Raw genomic sequence first — 22,014 nt, 5'->3', positions numbered from 1 at the left:
CTAAACCCCCGTCCCGCCCCGCGCGCGGATGAAACCCTAGCCCAGATCCCCCCACCCCGCCGCCCATGGCCGCCGCCGCGTCGACGATGCTGGACTCCCTCCCGGCACCGCTGCTGCGGGCGCTGCGGCTCAAGACGAAGCAGCAGGAGCTGCTCCTCCGCGTGTCCGCGCTGGCGCTCATCTACGTGCTCGCCTTCGCCGTGCGCCTCTTCTCCGTGCTCCGCTACGAGTCCATGATCCACGAGTTCGACCCCTACTTCAACTACCGCACCACGCTCTACCTCACGGAGCACGGCTACTCCGAGTTCTGGAACTGGTTCGACCACGAGAGCTGGTACCCGCTGGGACGCGTCGTCGGGGGCACGCTCTTCCCCGGGCTGATGGTCACCGCCGCCCTGCTCCACCGCCTCCTCCGCGCGCTCTCCCTCGCCGTCCACATCCGGGAGGTCTGCGTCCTCACCGCCCCCTTCTTCGCCGCCAACACCACGCTCGTCGCATACGCCTTCGGCCGCGAGATCTGGGACTCCGGGGCCGGCCTCGTCGCCGCCGCGCTCATCGCCGTCTGCCCCGGATACATCTCCCGCTCCGTCGCCGGGTCCTACGACAACGAGGGCGTCGCCATCTTCGCGCTGCTGCTCACCTTCTACCTCTTCGTCCGCGCCGTCAACACCGGGTCCCTCGCGTGGTCGCTCGCCGCCGCGTTCGGCTACTTCTACATGGTCTCCGCCTGGGGAGGCTACGTCTTCATCATCAACCTCCTCCCGCTCTACGTCCTCGTACTGCTCGTCACCGGGAGGTACTCGCAGAGGCTCTATGTCGCCTACAACTGCACCTATGTGCTGGGAATGCTGCTTGGGATGCAGATCCGCTTCGTTGGCTTCCAGCATGTTCAGTCTGGGGAACACATGGCCGCCATGGGAGTCTTCTTCCTGTTGCAGGTAGTTTCGCAAACATTACTCAGAAATGCAATGGAAATATTTGTTGTGAATAGAGATGAGAAACATTGGAATAGTTAAATGGCCAAGCTGCTGAAATGTTAACACTTCACTTAATATAAGAGTTGTTCAGTTGATATGGCCCTGTTAATGAATTGTGGCTTCATTGATTTGGAAAATGCATTCACATCATTTCTGAATTCAGAACTGAGAACAGAAAAACTAAATTAGTAGAACAGCAAAGTTTGTCTAGAATAAAGTTAAATGGCATGCTACATGATCAGGTTGTTTATACCATTTGACTATGTCCATTAGGCTCCAGTTGACTGAAAACTGCTTTCAGATTAATGCAGTATCGGCATTATGAGATACGACCTGCCGATTTATTCATCTTTAGCCTTTAGGCAGATTGTGTTTCTGGTTATATCCACTTTTCTTTTCCAAAGTATAACATACCATCTTATTTACCACACTTAACTTCTATTTCATATACGGTTATTTGAATCAACAAGTAATACTCGTGATTCTCAATTATGAGTGTCAACAGTCAACTAACTTAATATCATCGGTATTATGATGTTTACTGCCTATTTTTCAATGAAATGCATAGAGGCTTACACTCCTGTCTGCCTCAAGAAAAAATGTCCACTTCTGTTTGCGGACAAAAGCAGGAGTTTAGAACTGTAGATCTATTGCTGTACTGTTGATAATTTGATTTCTGCCTGGATTGTTATCTATTGTAGTCAAGATCCCCTGTACTTTCTCTAGAGTCTAGATGTATCATGGTAGCAGGGAAAAAGAAGAGCTGACATAAACCCCTTCCTTGCTTTTGCAGGTTTTCTTCTTCCTGGATTGGGTGAAATACATGCTGAATGATGTTAAACTATTCAAGTCATTCTTGAGAATTACCCTGACCTGTGTGATAAGTGTCGGCACCCTGGCTCTTGGGATTGGTACTGCGTCAGGTTACATCTCCCCTTGGACAGGGCGGTTTTATTCCCTGCTTGATCCGACCTATGCGAAAGACCATATACCAATCATCGCATCTGTTTCTGAGCATCAGCCAACAGCCTGGTCTTCTTTTATGTTTGATTTCCACATCCTTCTTTTCCTATTCCCAGCGGGCCTCTATTTCTGCTTCAAGCGCCTGTCAGATGCCACAATATTTATAGTTATGTATGGCCTCACAAGTATGTACTTTGCTGGTGTGATGGTGAGGTTGATTCTTGTTGCAGCACCTGCTGTTTGCCTTATTAGTGCCATTGCTGTATCTGCTACAATAAAGAATCTGACAACATTGATCCGGTCAAAAAGCAAAAGTCCACAGACTACAGGAAAAACAACAGGCTCGAAGGCAGCTGCAAAGGTATTTATATCTTCTATTTTCACTTACACTTGCTTGTACAATTTACTTCTGTAATATAGTGGACCCTTAAACCAGAGTATAAATAAGTAAGTTCGATAACAGGTTCCAAATAAAACAGTCTTTTTGACTGAGAATAAAGTAATGCAATTGAAGTTGCTGTAGTGCATCTTTTATGGGAGAGATATGCATATTTCATTATTTGGCATAATGGTAAACAGTTGGATTTAGAACTGACCTGACATTTTTGGGCAAGTCACCATCCTGTTGAATGCGAGACTACTATTTGTGGACTAAATAATACAAGAGTGACAAGAAACAGGAATTTATAATATGGACTTTGATGGTATGCCATGGTCTAGATCGGTAGCCCACAAAAACCACATGTAGAGTTGTGTATATGGAATCTGATCGAGAAGTACTTAATTCTCAGCTCATAGTACGGGATTTTTAATTACTGAATACAAATATACAATTTATTTTTTCTGGATTATCATGATATATGGGGTCGATCAAGCCTGTTTGTGGTAGGTTAACTAATTGCCCGTCGGTCCATAGTTAGCAATCTTTTGTAGTAGTTCAGAGTAGTCCAGCTAGACCTGAACTTAGCCAATCACATGTGCAACACAAAACTAGTACGTAAAGGGATAACTTTTTTAACGCGTCCTAATCTTGTCACAATCTTAATACAACGTGTGCTCTACTGTATGCTAAAACTCTAGGATATCTAAATCGACTGGTCCTGTCCATTATTGATCCCTGTGATCTCCAGCCTTAATCAGCATATAGTTAAGTTTTTTAGGTTATGAACTCCTGGACGTGAGGAATGCATGCTGTAGCTTAATTGCGATCACCATCCATTGTCGATCCATGTGTTAACATTCAATAGTGCTCTAAACTAGCTAGCTAGATCCAAACTTGGCCAATCACATGTGGAACACAAAACTGTGAGATAAAGGAATAGTTAATGTTTATCCATTCTCATCCTGTCACCATCTTATCATATTAGTTGATGTAATGAGTGCGCAACTATAGTATACTGAAACTCTAGGGTATTTCAGTATTTTTGCCCCTCCATTATCGATTCATTTGCCCACCCTATCTCCAGCCCTGATAAGGATAAGGCAATAACACCATCTCCTAGAGATATGAGGAAGGCCTCACTCACTTACTAGTATGGTAATAGAGCAAGCTAATTAAGATTGGATCAATGATGGGGAACAGCACAGGAAAGTTGGTCATGATGCCACCCTGTTGGCTCTGTTGTTAATCTCTGTGCCTACCTGTTGATGTCGACAACCATAGTCCTGTCACTAGTATAGAAATCCCTGGATGGTTGCAAAAGACCAATCTGGTTGTGACAACCCTCTCCGATGATAGCCACAGATTGCTGGAGCCTTTCAGGCCGGGTCTGCTCTGCTGACTGTCTCAGATAGGCTTTGTTTGCGTCATTTGTTGACAAAATACAAATGCCTAACTTTTAACTTGAATTGGACAAGAATTTTGTGGTTTTAAAGTTATTTCTGCGAACTGTTTTAAGTTTCACTTCGCAACTGACTTGTGTTCTTGTGTAAAACAGGGAGCAGTTGATCAACCCTTGCCTTTCCAACATAACGTGGCTGTTGCTTTACTTCTGGGCGCTTTCTACTTGCTCAGTAGATATGCCATACACTGCACTTGGGTAACCTCTGAGGCTTACTCTTCTCCTTCCATCGTTCTGTCCGCAAGGGGTCACAATGGAGGAAGGGTTATATTCGATGATTATCGTGAGGCATACTACTGGCTTCGTCAGAACACTCCTACTGATGCCAAGATTATGTCATGGTGGGACTATGGGTACCAAATTACAGCCATGGGTAACAGAACTGTTATTGTTGATAATAACACGTGGAATAATACACACATAGCAACTGTTGGACGGGCAATGTCATCATATGAAGACGAGGCATATGAAATAATGCAGTCATTGGATGTGAATTATGTGCTTGTCGTATTTGGAGGTGTTACAGGGTACTCCTCTGACGACATCAATAAGTAAGTTAATAAACTTAATCGTGATCACGTATATGCCTCTAATTTGATAATGGGGCGAGACAATTTTATTCTGAGTCACAAAACAGATTCTCTTACTTAGCTGCTCATTTCCAGGTTCTTATGGATGGTGCGTATTGGTGGAGGAGTTTTTCCTGTAATCAAAGAGCCTGATTACCTTGTCAATGGGGAATATCGTGTTGACAAGGGGGCATCGCCAAAAATGTTGAACTGTCTAATGTAAGTACTGTTTACAAGTGAAGTAAATTTGTGTGTGTTGTGATACTGCTTTCTGTCATTGGTTTGCATGATAAATAAATTGCCAGACTGAGAAGAAAAAATATTGTAGTATCAACCAAAATTTGCGATGGAGCTGATACAATGTTAAACAAATAGATTTTGTTTACTCTGTAGCAGATTTGCTGAGCTTTGTTTGTTTCTCTTGTGGTAGGTCCCACACGTGATATATGTCTAATAGAGATATGTTTTTAACATTTAGTTTTTCAGTCCCGTTTTTTGGTATTGTCGAACTTCTGAAAATTCTTAGGGCATTTGGCATGTCTAAATATGTGCCACCATTATCCTTCCATTAGCTAGAGTTAAGCTACCCATTGCTATTTTCATTGGCTTCATCTCCTTATTTGTTTGGCAGGTACAAGCTCTGTTATTATCGATTTGGAGAACTGACCACGGAATATGGAAAACCTCCAGGGTATTGTACATGCTCACCATTATTATTGTTTTTTATGTGCCTGTTTCAAGTTCAAGATTAATTGGTCTTGACTGGAGTGTCTGTACTTGATTTTGCCGAGGTCATATTGTTGGTTTCTAGACAAGCAGCATATGTGCTCGTTTAAGCATGCTTGATCCTTTCTCCTGCAGACTTGTTCTTTTCTCATAACACCTGTAGACAGACTTGTGTTTTCTTTCCAATACCTGTAGACTAGTGTTCTTATTATGGTAGCTAGTGATTGATATTAACACTACATTTTTGTACTTTGTTTATTCTCGGTGCAGATATGATAGAGTGCGAGGAGTGGAGATAGGCAACAAAGACATAAAGCTTGAGTACTTGGAGGAGGCATTCACTACATCAAACTGGATAGTGCGCATATACAAGGTGAAACCTCCAAAAAATAGATCCTAAGGTTTCGTCCCAGGAGGGAAGTGGCAAGCGAGATGGTTTGGGGTGATTGCTTTGACATTTATCTCATGAGGAGGGTGCCTAGACATGAACTTTTTTGTTTTCGTAAGACTAACAGTAACCCATACTGTTGTTTCAAAGCTGAGGACATGTAGTTGTGATAGCTGGTCACTCATTTTTGTTTGAGCATACTGTGATGGAATTCTCGGAAACTTTTGGGTAGCAAGTAATTTTAGATCAATATGCCAGTTGAAATTCACCGGTGTTGGGTGTAGAAGAAAAGAAATTGTTGGTTGCTGTGACTGCTTGTTTGTTTTTGGGGGCGTTAGCGTGCTAGACAACCGTTTGATCTTGCGCCGCGTCAGCCGCAGCCTTTGCAATAAGGACTGTTGTGATCTAGAGTTTTTCTGTTTTCGTATTGTGTGATGGGAGACTAATAAAAGTTTAGAAAATAAACTTCTTTTTTCTATTTTTCCTACCATGTGATGGGGCAATTCAGAACTTGAGCGCATGCACTCTGGGTGTTGAAAACTGGAGTGTACGAACCCGGGGGTTTCGAATGTACAAGGCGAGATGGCGTACTATAACTCCATTTAGATATTAGGAAGATTTTGACTAACGTAGCCGTGGGTACTATAAGAAAACCCGACAATTTTTAGAAACGATTTAGTACTCCCTCCGTTTTTATTTACTCCGCATATTAGCTTTGGACAAAGTCAAACTTTATAAACTTTGACAAAATTTGTAAACAAAAATATTAACATATACAATAAGAAATCAACACCATTAGATTCATTATCAAACGTACTTCCACATAGTATAAATTTGTTATGGTAAATATTTATATTTTCTTCTATAAACTTGGTCAAACTTTAGGAAGTTTGACTTCAGTCTACTCTAATATGCGAAGTAAATAAAAACGAAGGGAGTAATATGAGATTATTACATTCATGTTTTACAAATACGATTTAGTAATAATAAAATCGTATTCATGTTTTACAATACCATCTACTCCCTCCATCCCATTATAGTCTAAAAAAATTATGTTATCGCAAAGAAAAAAGTTTAGGACTATCTCAATAGCCTAAAGTTGTTCCATAATAGAAAAAAAAGCCTAAAGTTGTGCAAATCCAAAATTCAAAAAAAAAAAGTACACCCACGCACGTCAAAAGACAGTGAAGAGCAGCAGTCCAAGTCCAAGCAGAGCAGCTTTGATCGGCGCGCTACTCCCACCCACGCACGTAACCTCCCCTCCCCACTACCACTCTGCTGCCACTGCTACTCTCACCCCTCCCCGTCTCTACCCGCCACCCAGCGACCACTAGTATTTCTCCGTGGAGACTCCCAGCTCGCCCGCGGGCCACCCATGTCATCGACCGTGCGTACAGACTACACAATCATCGGCCCCACCGTCCCAGCGACGAACACGCAGCCCAGTCCCCGCTCCCTTCCTCTCCCCATCGGGCGCTCCCGTGAACCGGGTCCCCGTACGCCCATGAGCGGGCGGCGCTCCCGTGATCTCACCCACAGCCGTGCACCGAGTCCAGCGTGCGCCATCCCCCAAAATCGAGCACGAGCAGAGCCAAACCCAAAGCGAGCGAGGGAGGCTGGCTGGCTGGCCAAAAACCCCACTGGCATCTCCTTCTGGAAGCCTCCCCTGCGACTGCGAGCGTGACCCCGCCGGCCCATGGCGCCGCCGTTCGTCTACGCCCCGAGCTCCGGCACCGGCACATGTACGGCGAGGCTTCTTCCCCCCTCCTCCTCTCTCCTTCTCCTTCTCCTTCTCCGTCTCTGCAGTCTCTGCCTCTCTCTAAGTAAGGGCGAATCGTCCTCTGTTTGCGCAGGTCAGGACGCCGCCATCAAAGCGGCCTTCGACGGCGACCTCCGGCGCCTCAGAGGTTGGCCTCTCCTCCCCTCCCCTCTCCTTCCGCAGTCCGCCCCCGTGTTCCCGACCTTCTCCCCGCCTTGCGATCGAGGCCGCGATTTGCTGGGTTGGGCTAGGGTTCAGCCTCTGGCCGCCGTACGTGGCAGTCGTCGAGTCTCCGGCGGCCGGATTAGATAATGCTGTTACAGTATATGAGATGATGCGAGTGCCGCATTGTTCCGTTGCCACACCGATCCGGGTTATATTTGCATTTGCAGGAAGGATCTCCCTTGTTACCATAATTTCCTTTCTGCACTTGGGTGGAGCAGTATGATGGTGTGCCATCTTATTCTTATTATGCTGAGTGCAGACCAGTGCCATGGTTGTCTTGTTAATTCGGTGTCAGCTTTCGCATTGTGTAGTCAATTAAGTGTACAATTTGGTGCATACAGTGATTATTCTCCGAATTATGAAATCCTTTTGTGCGATTGCGGTCTTGTGGACCGTTCAAAGGGACACGCGAGTTATTCAGAATTTGGTTAGAACAAGTACTTGCACAGGGTGAGATGACGCAAATGCAATGCTGTTCCGTTAGGCACACCGATTCGGGTCCTATTTAATTTGCAGGGCACTAGGAAGGATCCCTTGTTAGCGTAATTTAATTAATTTTCCTCCTGCACTTGTGTGGACTCGTCTGACGGCGGGTCATCTTGTTGCCATGGTTACCTTGTTAATCTTAGTGTCAGTGTTCATATTAGATGTATATAGTTGTATACTGTAATTATACTCTGAATTATGAAAAAAATAATTGTGCGATTGCGGTCTTATGGGCAGTTTGTTGGGAATCTGGTTAACACAAGTCCTTGCATCGGGTACATGTTATGACTTCACGATCAGAGCACTGTTTTTTTTGGGTCAAGTCTATGCACTGATTGACTGACTGTGTGTGTGCCCAAGACGTGAACACTGACACTAAAAAAAAGGTCCCTTCACTTTAGAAGTGCAAATGGGTAACCTTTTGGCTACCGTGGTAGTCGAGTTTCCGTCAGCTAGATTACATACTACACAAGATGAGCGGAGTAGTGTGATTCGGGTTATATTTGCAGGATGCTAGGAAGGGTCCCCTGTTAGCATGATTTTCTTTCTGCACTTTTTTGTGTGGAGTTGAGTAGTGTGATGGTGGTTTCTTATTATTGCGCTGTATGTAGATTATCTTGTTGATTTTGGTGCCAGCTTTCGTGTAGTAGGCAATTAAGTGTAAAATTAGGTTCATACTGTAATGTAACTGTTCTCTGAATTATGAAAAACAAGTTGTGCGACTGGGAAGCTGTCCTTGCACGGGGATGGCTTTACATGATCAGAGCACTATTTCTTTTGTCAAGTTTATGCACTGATTGACTCTGTGTCCAAGACGTGAACAAGTCCCTTTACTTTAGGAGTGCAAATGGGAAACCTTTTGGGTACCCTCCAATCCTCTTTAGTTCAATCAAGTGAACTGAATTCCTGAAACCATAAATATAGTTCATTTGATTGAACTGAGGAGGGATGAAGGGTACCCTAAAGCTCACCAGTTTCCATGATTGCATCCCTGCTTGACTTAGTGAGGTTCTTGTCCATATATGCAACACATGTGGGCTTCTTTTCTTTTGGTTGTCTAGCTAGCTATGATTTGGCAGTTTGATTCATCAGTGTATTGATGCTTGGGTGTTTACTTTGGGTGAAAGGTACTGTAAAGAGTCTTGACGATCCAAGGGTGATCTTCTCTTTCGACATGGGTGGTGGCATTGGTGTGCTGCACATCGCAGCCGTCGGAGGGCATCTTGAGGTTTGCAAATACTTGGTGGAGGAACTCGGGGGAGATGTGAATGCTCCTGCTCCTGGAGTAGGAGGTCTTTCTCTAACTCTTCCTTCTTTTTTCTGAAAATTGGCACCTGTCATGTCTATGTTTCGCACCATGAGATGTCTGAATTGCGTTGTTGTGCTTTTTGATTGCAGACTTTGCAGGTGTGACACCCTTTATGTCATCTGCTCAGTCTGGCGATGTTTCTACTGTGAAGTATTTGCTTGATCATGGTGGTGATCTAACAAAGTCAGATGCTAAAGGACGCACAGTTCTCCACCATGCGGCATGCATAGGTAGCTCTCTTGGCCCCTCACCCATGCAATTTGTTTTTGTATTACAAAGCGTATCTCTGTGTAGGAAACTATGGATGATTCCTTTACTCTAATAATATCGTAGAAGAAAAGTTTTGTGATCATTTTTCATATGGTTAATATAGATTTATAACTAGTCAAAGCTGGATAAATTTTGCCCATCTATGATTTACACCAGGGTGGTCATTATAGTAGTAGTTACTTGCTGCTGTACACTTAGATGCGTAGCCACATGACTATTGCAATTATTTTATTCACCACAGGAAGCTGTACGGTCACCGAGTTCCTACTTTCAAAAGGAGTACCTGTTGACATAGACTGTGGCCGTGGTACACCACTCCATCAAGCTGCTACTAATGAACAAGATAAAACAGTGAAGATTTTGTTGGAACACCATGCAGATGTATATAACTCTTACCATTTCCCTTCTTATTTTTGTTTTCTAGATTTGATTTGCATAGATAGCTTGTTTTTATTTTGTCGGCTACTTGGATTGACAATTTATGGCAGCTCATAATCCATTTCTTTGTTCCTTTGTATTTTATAACAATTATTACTCTTGGCAGCCTAACGCCACTGTCATCGGAATTGGTACTGCCCTGATGGGTGCCCTTCTTTACCGTTCTTTGAAGTGCATGAAGCTGCTGATCAAGGCCAGTATTCTGTTTTCTATATCCGTTCATTGCTATGTTCTACCATCTCAACCATGCTTTTTTGTCAATCTACATGGAGAGGGAGCCGTGACACGTTCTATTCTACAATCCTTTTTACAGGGTGGTGCTGATGTCAATCGAGGGGGCTCCCTTCCGATGACTCCCTTAGTGTTCACTACAGGGTGGGGAGGCTATACAAACTTTGTGAAGTTTCTGTTAAAGGCAGGAGCGGATCCTAATATTCCTGATGCTGTATGTTCTCAATATTTTCTAGATGTATTCTATTGAAACTTGTACTGATATGAATTTAAGTTGCTTTTAGTCTTTTGACTGTGCCATGAGAAGTTGCACACACCTACCAAAATATTGCATGTGTAGGCAAAAGGTAGGTGCGTGAGCTCCCAGTTTAACGCTTTATATCAACAAATGCATATCACTGTTGTTGACTATTCCCTCTGCTTGAAAATATTTGACGCTCTAATTTTTTCACAAGCCAAATTCTTTGAGTTTCATCAAATTATACATAAATTTACCAACATCTACCAAACCAAATTGTATTTAAAGAAATTTGACTTAGGAGAAAATGATATCATCAAATATTTTGGAACGAAGTAGGAAATTTTGGGTTCTTCTAGAACAACATGCTCTGTTCTGTGCACTAATGTATATTTGTATCCTTAGTCTGAAATGTTTTTGAATACGGTGGATGTCCTTGTATGGAGCCCACAAGTACCCACGATATAGATACGAGGTCTGTGCTTAACTTAACATTTGATGAGATACTGACATCTCATAATGTAGCATTCAGGGTATCCACATTTATCAAATGTACTCATCCAGCAATCACAAAAATGATTTGAATTCGCTTAGGCTGCGTTTGGATGTATGTATTCAACTTACTTTATGTTGTTTTCTTCATCCCAATCGTTGGTATTCGTTCATTTACTCTGAAGTGTCAAATTATATTTGTGCTTTCAATAATCGTAGAACAATTTTAAAATTCATATATAGCTACTTTTCCCTATAGTTATATGTATATATATAATTCATGGGGACTCGTAAAGGTTATGCCACTAAAAATCCATGTTACCTCTCAATCTCAACTATTGCTGAAATACCTGTTTTTAGTCCCTTGCTGAAGGAAGACCTTTTGGTATGCTGTAGGAGTATGTTGACTGTTTGAATTGCTACTAGAATTTAGAAATGTTTGCTGGGATGAATCCTGGTTGAAACATTTTGTACCAGTATTATGTAGACCCTGGTCCTCTCCCATGGTACTGTAGTTTCCTATACGGTTTGTATCTTTTCATTCATAATGTTCATATTCTTTTACTGCATTCTAGAGGGTCCTTTAATTATGTAGTTAATTTCAAAAGAGTTGACACTTTTCCTTTTGTTGCCCAGTATGGCAACTTACCAATAGAGCTTGCTGCTAAACGTGACTGCATGGAAGAAGTTGAAATGTTGTTTCCTTTGACTTCCCCAATACCAACTATCCCAAACTGGAGTATTGATGGAATCATCTCGCATGCAAAATTTGAAAGTGCAAAGCCACTGGTACGTTATTTATTGCTGTTATGCCCTGTAGATAAAATTTACTTGAATTCCTGGTCATATTTTTTGTTCGCCAGTCCTGAATTTGTCCATCAACTCGATCATCACATTTAAAAATAGTATCGTGACTTTTTTATGGGGTTTTCTTTAGAGCATCACCTCGCCAAAACAATAAAATTGAAGTAGTTAAAGCTCTTGAGAACAAACTACCAATTCTAAATTGGAAGGACCAGACTGGGACCCCTTATTTGTTGTCGGCTGTCCATTGGTTAAAAAAAGCTTGGTTATTCAGTATCGATCCAATGAACTGTTGTAAACTGTTCGTCATGGCAGCCTTTAAGATACAGAAATGCTTTACAAGCATAATGCTTGTACATAGCTCGAAGCATGGTTCCTTTATTGTGGATTTGAAGTTGTGAACTGTGAAATACACCCATGTATATGCTGTTTTAGTAACATATAGTAATAATTTGACATATTAATTCTAAATTATGTTGGATCTTTTCCTCTTGTGATTAAAATCCTGTGTGAGTAACTGCTGCCTTTTGCTGTGTAACATAATGTGCACTTTGTATTGCAGCATAAGCATATCTAGATACCAAGCTATGAAGAATGTGTAACTAAGTTGTGAAGTGTCTATTTTAATCGGAATGTCTTTGAAATGATGCTTCATTCCTACATTTTTTTTCCATTGTTTAATCATTCAGGATGGAAGGCAGCTTGAACAAACAAAAGCTACACTCAAGGCACATGCAGATCATTTATTCAGGCTGAAGGACTACAAGGTGGCATCAAAAGCATATGGTGTGGTAAGCCCCTTAAACCTTATGAAAAGCATGGTGGCTTAGAAGTTTTTTATATTAACAGGGAACCAATTGCAGAGCATTATTTGTTTGCTGAACAGTTTTCTGATATTGTTCTCTAGTTTCCTGCTTATTAGCTGTTAATTTGCCATTATTAAGCATTTCTATCGGATTAATATTATTTTGTGGGACTAATCAACCTGCCATGATGAGATGATAACCGTATAACCTGTTATGTTTGACCATAGGCAATAGATGTCGCGCCGAGTGCAACATTGTACGCGAACAGGAGTCTTTGCAAACTGCTGCTGGATGATGGTGAAGGTGCTCTGTCAGATGCAGAATGCTGCGACCTAACTGGGTGAAAGCTTGCTACCGTCAGGCTGCAGCTCACATGCTACTCAAAGTGAGTTACGACATGTCCAGCTTGCCATTGTGTTTCCCTACTCTGCAGTCTATATAGTTGCTCATGTTCCTTTGTTTTGCCTACATCCAGGAGTATAAACAAGCTTGTGATGCTCTCCTGGACGCTCGAAAGTTGGATCCTGGAAACGTAGAGGTCGAGAGAGAGCTACGATAATCCACTGTCTTGTATTTATCTCTTTTGAGTATACGTTTTGCAAGCATGAACGGCATATACTTCCATACTAGTGACCAGCAGTTGCACGCTGAACAGCGTGCCTACTGCCGAGTGACATCCTTCCATATATCTGATGGTGCTGCGATTACAGCTGAAATTTGTTTCATTTTGGTTATCTCTGTACAGGAAGGCCAGGGAATTAATGAAAGCTCATTGTGAGGCTGACAAGTGAAGTATGCTTTGCTGGGGAAACGCTCTTTTGGCTTGGATTAGCATAGTTGATCAACTGAATGTGATGGTACTTATGTGACCAGAAGAAGGCTGTGGGTACCTAACTAAAGTCTAACTCTAGAGTCGTTGAATTTCTATAGTCTTACTACTGCCACTTGTTGACTGCATGCTGAGAGGATTTGGTGTGAAAATGCGCTGTAAAACTTGTTTGACTCGCATCACAAGTTTTATTACTAGATCTAGCACAAATACTCTATCTCTGTTGAATATTTGCTGAGTTTTCAGACATCAGTAGAGAAGAAAAAAATGAAGCAGTACTACCCTCTCATTTGCATCTTCTACTCTCTGAACATGCATGAGGAAGTTTCTGCTCAACAACGTTGCTCGCTTACGGCTTACTGCTTCTCTGAATAAGCTGAATAAGCATGTGTTTTAGTCTACATGTTGATCATTTCAATTGTAATACATTTATGAGCACTGTCATTTGTCATGACTTTGATCGGAAATCTTCGCTCAATCTAGAGGCGTTGTATGAAAATGGAGAAATTCCAAAGAAACTCAGAAGAATGTGACAAACTCCTAATCTAGAGGAGTAAATAAATATCTTGAGGCCAGGGACAGACTCTAGGTTCGAAACAGGATGCCTACAAGTCGCTTATTACTGTACATCTCTCTCTAGGCTAATTAAACACATGACATGAATTTATTCTTGCCCTGTCAAAGCCACTTTAGGCTCTTCAAAATGTGCAGGTTAGCACATTCTTGTTGATGACAGGTAAATGAAATTTCTAGTTTTTTTTTTTGCGGGAAAATGAAATTTCTAGTTATTGAAGAAAAAAAAAGTTGCTGATGTAAATATCTTTCATCATTAGATCCATCCATCAAATATATTCTCAAATTATATTTATTTGGTATTGTAAAGGTTGATCTGTTTTCTATAAATGGTCAGTGTAAATGTATTTTCTATGCGAAAAAGATGTAAATGTATTTTGAAATATATTTTTTGAATGTGTTCTTGTATTTTGAAATAGAAGGGGTTGAGATTGGGCCGTGACCAGCCTGCTTCCAACATTTGGCCCAACCCAAGAAGAACATGCCCAAACCTAAGCAGGCACGAGCTCACTCCACTCGCTAGCCACTATAAATTGTGGAAATGATAAGCTATGGTAGGCATTGTGTGAGAACAATTATGAATATTGTCTTTTAGAATACCGAAGTGAATGATTTGTCTTTATCATACTAACCTATCTCACGAAGTTCCGTTAAGTTTTGTGTGATTGAAGTTTTCAAGTTTTGGGTGAGATATCAATATGAGGAGAATAAGGAGTGAAAATACCCTAAGCTTGAGGATGCCCAAGGCACCCCAAGGTGATATTCAAGGAAGATTCAAGCAACTAAGATTGGGGATGCCCCGGAAGACATCCCCTCTTTCATCTCCAACATTATCGGTAACCTTACTTTGAGTTATATTTTTATTCGTCACATGATATGAATTTGGCTTGGAGCGTCATTTTTTTTGTTTTGATTTGCTTGTTATTTAGAATAATGTTTTGCATCTTTCATTTTTATATAGGCGAAAGAAGTCGATCAGGGGAGCCACGAGGGGCCCACGAGGGTGGCGGGTGCGCCCAGGGGGGTAGGGCGCGCCTCCCTACCTCGTGGCTTCCTCGAAGCTTCCCTGACGTCTACTCCAAGTCTCCTGGATTGCTTCCGTTCCAAAAATAACTCTCCCGAAAGTTTCATTCCGTTTGGACTCCGTTTGATATTCCTTTTCTTCGAAACACTGAAATAGGCAAGAAAACAACAATTTGGGCTGAGCCTCGGGTTAATAGGTTAGTCCCAAAAATAATATAAAAGTGTTTAGTAAAGCCCATAAACATCCAAAACAGATAATATAATAGCATGGATACTTCATAAATTATAGATACGTTGGACACGTATCAGTGATGGAGACGGAAGTGAAGTTGTTGGAGGCGATGGCAGTGATGATGGATTCTCCTCCAATGCTCTGGTGCCACCAGAAGGGAGGGTGGAAGAGCCCCCTCCTCCTTCTTCCTTGATGTTGATCGATGCAGTAATTTGCCTCCTTATGTTTTGGAGATTGTTATAATAAACAGGGTGCTACTAATGTGTTTGCTAGTGCACACTACATGACAAGTCCCTGAAATTGTGTGGAGTTTGGAACAAACTCCGAAGATAATCTCCTGCGAGGCAGCGAGGATTATCACAGAAGATTATGCGTGTCGAAAGTAACCTCCAAAAATTGTTGACGCAAAGCAATTGGTTCGGTGCATGTCCAAAGAAATTGGTTGCAACCGAGAAGTTTGAAGAGTGAGAAAAGACATAGTATTTTCTTTCGTTGTTCTTCTTCTCTTTCTTGATTCATAGGACCACCATACTATTAAGAGGGGTATAGTATACGAAACTTACGGTCCTTTGATGCTAAACCAAATCATATGTGAGTTGAGAGAAATCCCTTTGTGTTTCAAATAATTACTTGCCAACAAGAGACACAGTTCTTGTTTGCCGTGAGAGATTTGAGTTGGACCGAGGAGTTAGCATTACGTGCTTCGCAAGTAATGTTACCGCTGTGCTCAAAATCCAACCGTTGGATACATGTTAGTTGGGCATTAGCTAGTTGTCATGTCCAAAATGGTCTTTTCCCCCTCAGGAAGACCGCGGCTATAAATAGCCACCCCTTCCAACATGCACCATTGGCTGCTCCATGTGATTTTGAGAAGATTTGTGTGAGCACCCTCTCTCCCGAGTGATTTGAGTTTAAAATCCACGGAAAGAGAAACCCAAGAGTCAAAAAAGTGGATAGTGGTTTAGCATCATTAGAATCTAAGTCAAGTATGCTCCACCTATTACTCTTGAGAGCTACAAACTCTCTAGACGGTTAGGTGTCAAGTCTTTTAGTGACCAAGAGTAATTATGGTTCACGAAGACAACGTCTGTGAAGGTTTGGAGATCACCTCAAGCATCTACCACGAGTGATCGGCATTGGTTGACGAATCCGTTGTCGATGAAAATAGGACTGTGTTCAATCACAAGTCCCTCCAACCAGACGTAGTCCATTTTGCAGATAGACGAACTGGTCTACCAAATCCTTTATCACCATCGAGCATCACTACTTACCTCTGTACTCAGTTTAGTTTCGATTATCTGTCATGGGTTATGTTTTGATCATGCGATTGTTTCTCGATGTCTGCCTTAGTTCCCCTTTGGTAGTTGTTATTCCTGTTAAGTTCACTGTTTTTCGTCTTTCCGCTGCTAGGTTCTGAGAGATTTGAAGTTTCTGAAAGAATTTTTAAAATCTCCCATTCACCCCCTCCGGTAGACATACTTCATTCCTACACTTGGCCTTCACTCTAGGTGGGAGAAGGGTTTCCCCTCTGATTTTTGGTGGCCATGGTTGTGGAGGACAAGAGCCGCCCCCGAGATGGCTCTAATTCTCGAGGGGATTTTTCTGGACGCTCAAATCCAAGTCATGTTATCGTGAGTGAATAGCATAAAACTACCACTTTTCGGGTTAGTTAAAGAACTAACGAAAATTTGTTTGTCATTGTTAACTACCAAAATCAAAGTTGGTTTAAAAAACCATATGACCGAGTGTTTTACAAGTGATCACGATTATGACAATTAGGGCTAACACAAAAGGGAACCGTTCGTTTGACCGTTACCTTACATCTAGGGCCCACATGTTAGTGTCTCATGTAATGTTTTCCAACCCCTCTTTTATTTTAGAAATTTACAAATATATGTCCTCTCTTTTACAGAATAACCCTGTAGGTTTTTTCAAAAGCAATCAGGTCACTGTAAAAAATGAAAAGCAACCGGGTCCCTATAAGTTTTTTAAAAAAGCATTTGGGTCCCTATATGTTTTCGGAAAAAGAAATCAGGTTCCTAAGGAGAAGTCGGGCCCGCCCTGAGGAATAGTGTTGGCGGCTCGCCGGTGGCCAGGTCACGAGCCAGGTGTAAGAAGGCGGCTCGGCCGCCACATTCCTCGGCGCGAAGGCAGGACTCCTAAGGCAGGCGACAGGCTGGGTCCAGGTGGAGCTCCTTATCGGCCGTTGCTGTTGTTCCTGGTCGTGGCACGCAGTTGGCAGCGACCCATGTTCCCGAGCACGCCTAGCGGTGCCCTTGGGCGTCGTAGCTCGGGCTCCTGGCCATGGCACGCGACTGGCGGCGACCCGTGCCCCTGGGCGGCTATTGCTCCTCCGCGCGGCGTTCCTTCCCTCGAGCGACCCTGGCTTGGCACATGGTGAAGGGTGGAGGTGGCCGTCAGTGGGTGGTGGAGGTGCTGAAGCTCGGTCCTTCGTCAGGAGGAGGAGACGGAGAAGAAATGGACGGTAGGAGAGAAGAAAAGATAGGAAGAAGAGACAACTTACATGTGGGTCCCACATGTAAGTTAACAGTAAAATAAAACGGTCAAACAAACAGATTGTTTAAGAGCGGGCCTGACCTATCATAAACCGGTTTAAAATGTTAGCAACAGACGATTTGAGTTTTTGAAACAGCTGACATGAGTTTTGGTAGTTATGAGGACAAACAAACTTCTGGTAGTTTTTTGGATCCCTAATGTGAAAAGTGGTAATTTTATGCTATTCACTCTGTCACCGTTTATCTTTTCCTAGAGATCGGTAACTCCGAAAAAATCTGGAAAAAACAGGGTATCGGCAACTTCAGGACCAAGTTTGCGTGAAAAGGAGAGGTCCAGCCTCCTAGAATGCCAAGGCGGCATAGCCCTTGGAGGTAGGGCGTCTACCGGGGGCGCCTTAGGGCATGAGCTATGGAAGAGAGTGGATTTTCTACTCTCGGGTGTAGTACACCCGAGTTTGCCAATTTTTTTTTGGAAAAACGTGATCAAACAAAGTCAAAAAAATCTGAAATTTTGAGACATCAAACTTCATCAAATGTTCAAGCTTCTTGCAAAAATTCAGCCAAAAAAAACATCAGAGGAGCTCTCGCCAAAAAAAAAACAAAATCGATGTTCAAAGTTTTGTGCAATGTTTGAGCATTGATTTTGTTTTTTTTTTCAGTGAGAGCTCCTCAGATGTTGTTTTTGGCTGAAATATTGCAAGAGGCTCAAACATTTGATGAATTTTGTTGTCTAAAAGTTTCAGAATTTTTGGAATTTGTTTAATCACATATTTTCAAATTTGTGCAAACTCGGGTGTACTACACTGGAGAGTAGTCACACCTTTCCGGTTATGGAAGCATCACTATACTACTGCCCCATGCTCCACCTAGATAAAAAGTAACTTAAGCTAGTGTTTAATTATACCTTCATCCAACGGAAGCAGTAGTATTGTTAGTTTGTTACCCACCCTGAGTCTCCCCCAGTGGGTCCCCTCTGATGAAATATTTGCCCTTGAAATATTTCAGATATTTCCTGATAGCGTAGACATTCAATTGTCCTCTTGGCGGAAGTCTCCTGGTCCTGGTTCCTCACCACCTCGTACACCTCCGCGGTCGACGCCGGGTGTACATTCAATTAATTAGTAATGCCATGCAATTAGTTAGTAAGAATGTAATTAAGTACATTCGTTGATTGAGTATGTGCAACAAAAGAAAGGTGGTGTGGTGGTGCACAGATCTGAAATTGAGCTAACAAAATTTATTTATTTTCCGTCTAAAGTATTTCCTTCATTTAAATAGAGTTGATTAACTAATTGAATTTAGTTTTCACATAAAAGTGTTCCATCAGTATTTCGACAAGGATTGAGGTCATGTTTATTTAAACAAGGATATGTCAAGAGTGAATGTTACCAAGTTTGGAGATCTAAACATGCAGGGTGATTTTATAATAAATAAATAAAATATCAGGAAGCAATCTGAATCATAACTGGATAATTAGACATAATTTAGTGATGAAACTGTTTTGTGCGAGCTACTGAACAGGGTAGAAGCATGCACGTAAAATTTCAAGAATTACCAAGGCATAGATCTGCAGAAATAAATAAAATTATGTTTAACCTCTCTGAATTTCCACCTGATTAACAAGGGAACATAGGAGTTTGGAATATATGTTGTCACTCTGTTGGGTTCCTCGAGCATGAATCAGTTTCTTGTCATTTCCAGATATCTCCAGGAACGCATGGAGCATGAATCAGTTTTCCAAGGTTCCTCGAGCACATTTGAGGCATGACTGCCTGCCTGAGAGTGTGGTGTGGAGATCATAGGATTCAGCTCTGTCAAGGGCTTGGTTGAGCAGCTTCCCTCCCTTCCAGAGCATCGTAAGTGCTCCGCTTCGGGAAACCTTTGGCATGGCTTTCTTAATTGTGCCATGTATCATCATTGATATAATCTAGTACTAGTAAAAAGGACTAAAGGATGTGCTTGTCTTAATTGGGCCATGCATGTATCATCATCCTAATGTAATCATAATGAAACGATGCCTTATTCCTTTTTAGATTATTATTATTGGATACATTATCTTGCATACACAATGTCTTGTCACTTTAGTTAAGCTATGGATTTTCTATCTCGGCGATGTCAGGGGCGCAGCCATGAAAGCTTGAGAGTTCCATATATTTCCATCTAAAGACCAATATAGAACCCAATTATTGAGCTTGATGTTCAAGTGAAGATTGTTTGATGGTTTACAATATTCTTGTATGCATGCATCGACTCTAGCATTTTTCAGAGGCGCCTCGATAACGTTTTGGAGGCAATTTGAGTGACGCCACAAAATGATGGTTTTAGAGGCTTCTTTAGAAATGCCAGAAAAAAATTAAAAAATTCAAAGGCAATTTGAATAACACACAAACAATGTTTTGGAGGCAATCTACAGAACTAATCAATGGGGGCACTGTTAAAACTGCCTCACATAGCCTTTATAGGCGTTTCCAGAATGCCTTGCTTCTGGATCATTTCTAGCATAAATTCAGAATGTCTTCGAACATGCATACCAGCGTTTATTTTACTCCCTATGTTCACATTTATAAGACGTTCTAGATGGTTCAGACAGCTCCCAAAACGGTTTAAAATCATCTGTCTAAAACGACTTATGAAAAGGAACGGAGGGAGTACTTAAGGTACATGCTGTAGTGACACTAGACGAATGTTGTGTAAGATGGGAGCAAGGTGCTCACACAAGGAATGTACCATGGCATTCAGTACAACTTTATTTTACTTGAATAAAAAGAAGTGAACCACGATACTGACCAATAAGCTGCTGCTGCAACAGATGATCAAAATATCACTGAATGACCTCACAGATCAGCAAACCAAATTAACCAACAATTTGTTATTATTTGAGAACATAGGAAAACTGATACAGATCAGTTTGTCAAATCTGCCACTAAAGGCCATCCTATTAAATTTACCTGATCATGCATGTACGGAACTGGTTGAAGCAGCTGGCAACATGTTTTATCTCTCTGTGCATCAACAGTAATATTTCTTCTAAACATAGCAAAATAAAGCCAGCTGATTGCATAATAGCAACTACAAGTAGACTACTTTCATCAAACAGTTGAACTATCAAGTCACATAGCTTTGCTATCAGTAGTAATAGAACTAAAATATAGTAGAAATGTGCCTAGGCTTAGTAGCTGCTCAACCGTGACAAGAATGGTACACCCTGGACTGGAATGCAAAGAGAATAAGTAAGACATGAGCTATAAGAAGATCCAAGAGGGGTATGATGAAGTTGAGTTGCCAACTAAAACAGTTAACCACAGCGTTGCTATCAACCATCTCATAAATATATGGTTTTATTTTACGCCAGAGCCATCATCTGTTTCACAATACTACATAGTAGCATGGGGCATTCCACCAGGGAAGACATAATTAATATGCAGCAGCACAACCAGCAACCTAAGGCATGTCTTTCCACCAGGGAAGACATAATTAATATTACGAGTCTTTCCTATCCACAAATGATAGATTGAGTGCTCAGCCAGCTCTAGTCATCATTTTCCAAACGCAAATTTTTCTGGCGATGGATGCAGCACTTCAGACTGAAGATAGCACATCTGACAAACACGCTCTGCCTTGTAATGTCCACACGGAAATGCTTTCCCCACAGAAGGAACCTCGCTATCAACAAGACGGTTGCATGTCTTGCAAAGGCAATCCGCTGAAAAAACAAAGACACCAAAGCCACTAAGTCAACAAACATGCACAAGCAAGAGAACAATTGTGCACTTGTGTTCTGTCATCAAAGGATATATAAAAAAGAGGAAGCGAGGACATACAACTGCCATCACGACGAGTTCCCCACGCAAGATGAAGGCCAAACAAACTGTAGGCTTCAGTAACAGGCTCATCTGTATGTAAAACAAACACAAGCAAGGAAATAAACAAAGCGGAATCAGCATAGAAAATGCATGGTGTAACAGCAAAGGCACTAAGAGCATTACTAGTAGAGCCTTCAAACCCTCAAACCCCTAAAAATAACCGCCTTTTTACAGTTTTCGCCGAAAAAACGCCGTAGACTAGAACCTCTAAACCCTCAAACCCGTAAATAAATTTAGAGGTCCAACCCTCAAACCACTTTGCAATCTGTAGAAGTAGGGGTTGAGGGGAAAATCTCCCCCCAACCCGCACTCCTCCTCGTCGCTCGCTCCTCGCTCGCGCGGGAGCCAACCGCTCCTCCTCCCGGCCTCCTCCTCCCGCCGCCTCCCGCCGCCTCCTGCCGCGCCGGCCAAGGAAGGCCCCGCCGCCGCCGTGCCCCCGCCCGCCGCGCCCGCCCC

General features: G+C 42.3%; 3 protein-coding genes across 3 annotated transcripts in view; 2 read left to right on the top strand and 1 right to left on the bottom strand.

Annotated features, from left to right (window-relative positions):
• The first annotated feature begins 6 nt into the window (after positions 1-6).
• Positions 7-5,756, top strand: LOC119357095 (dolichyl-diphosphooligosaccharide--protein glycosyltransferase subunit STT3B). The gene is made up of 6 exons (XM_037624082.1): positions 7-938; positions 1,771-2,301; positions 3,878-4,332; positions 4,447-4,569; positions 4,982-5,041; positions 5,347-5,756. Exons 1-6 carry the CDS (start codon positions 66-68, stop codon positions 5,474-5,476), a joined length of 2,172 nt encoding a protein of 723 aa, XP_037479979.1. The 5' UTR covers positions 7-65; the 3' UTR covers positions 5,477-5,756.
• Positions 5,757-7,050: 1,294 nt separating this feature from the next.
• On the top strand, positions 7,051-13,568 carry LOC119357092 (inversin-like). The gene is made up of 11 exons (XM_037624080.1): positions 7,051-7,206; positions 7,318-7,371; positions 9,062-9,226; positions 9,333-9,473; positions 9,755-9,894; positions 10,058-10,396; positions 11,549-11,701; positions 12,406-12,507; positions 12,750-12,907; positions 12,998-13,060; positions 13,268-13,568. Exons 1-9 carry the CDS (start codon positions 7,161-7,163, stop codon positions 12,864-12,866), a joined length of 1,257 nt encoding a protein of 418 aa, XP_037479977.1. The 5' UTR covers positions 7,051-7,160; the 3' UTR covers positions 12,867-12,907; positions 12,998-13,060; positions 13,268-13,568.
• A 7,466-nt stretch (positions 13,569-21,034) lies between these two features.
• The window catches only part of LOC119357093, a 7,393-nt gene continuing 6,413 nt past the window's right edge, over positions 21,035-22,014 (bottom strand). The window contains exons 4-5 of the mRNA XM_037624081.1: positions 21,517-21,588; positions 21,035-21,398 (exon numbers count right to left, since the gene is read on the bottom strand). Of these exons, the coding sequence (XP_037479978.1) occupies positions 21,232-21,398; positions 21,517-21,588 (239 nt within the window). The 3' untranslated portion in view covers positions 21,035-21,231. The remainder of the gene's footprint in view (positions 21,399-21,516; positions 21,589-22,014) is intronic.

Source organism: Triticum dicoccoides, chromosome 2A (assembly GCF_002162155.2).
Source record: "Triticum dicoccoides isolate Atlit2015 ecotype Zavitan chromosome 2A, WEW_v2.0, whole genome shotgun sequence".
Lineage (NCBI taxonomy): Eukaryota > Viridiplantae > Streptophyta > Magnoliopsida > Poales > Poaceae > Triticum > Triticum dicoccoides.
Note: the sequence above shows the minus strand (reverse complement) of the source record. Positions and strands in the feature narration are given on the sequence as shown.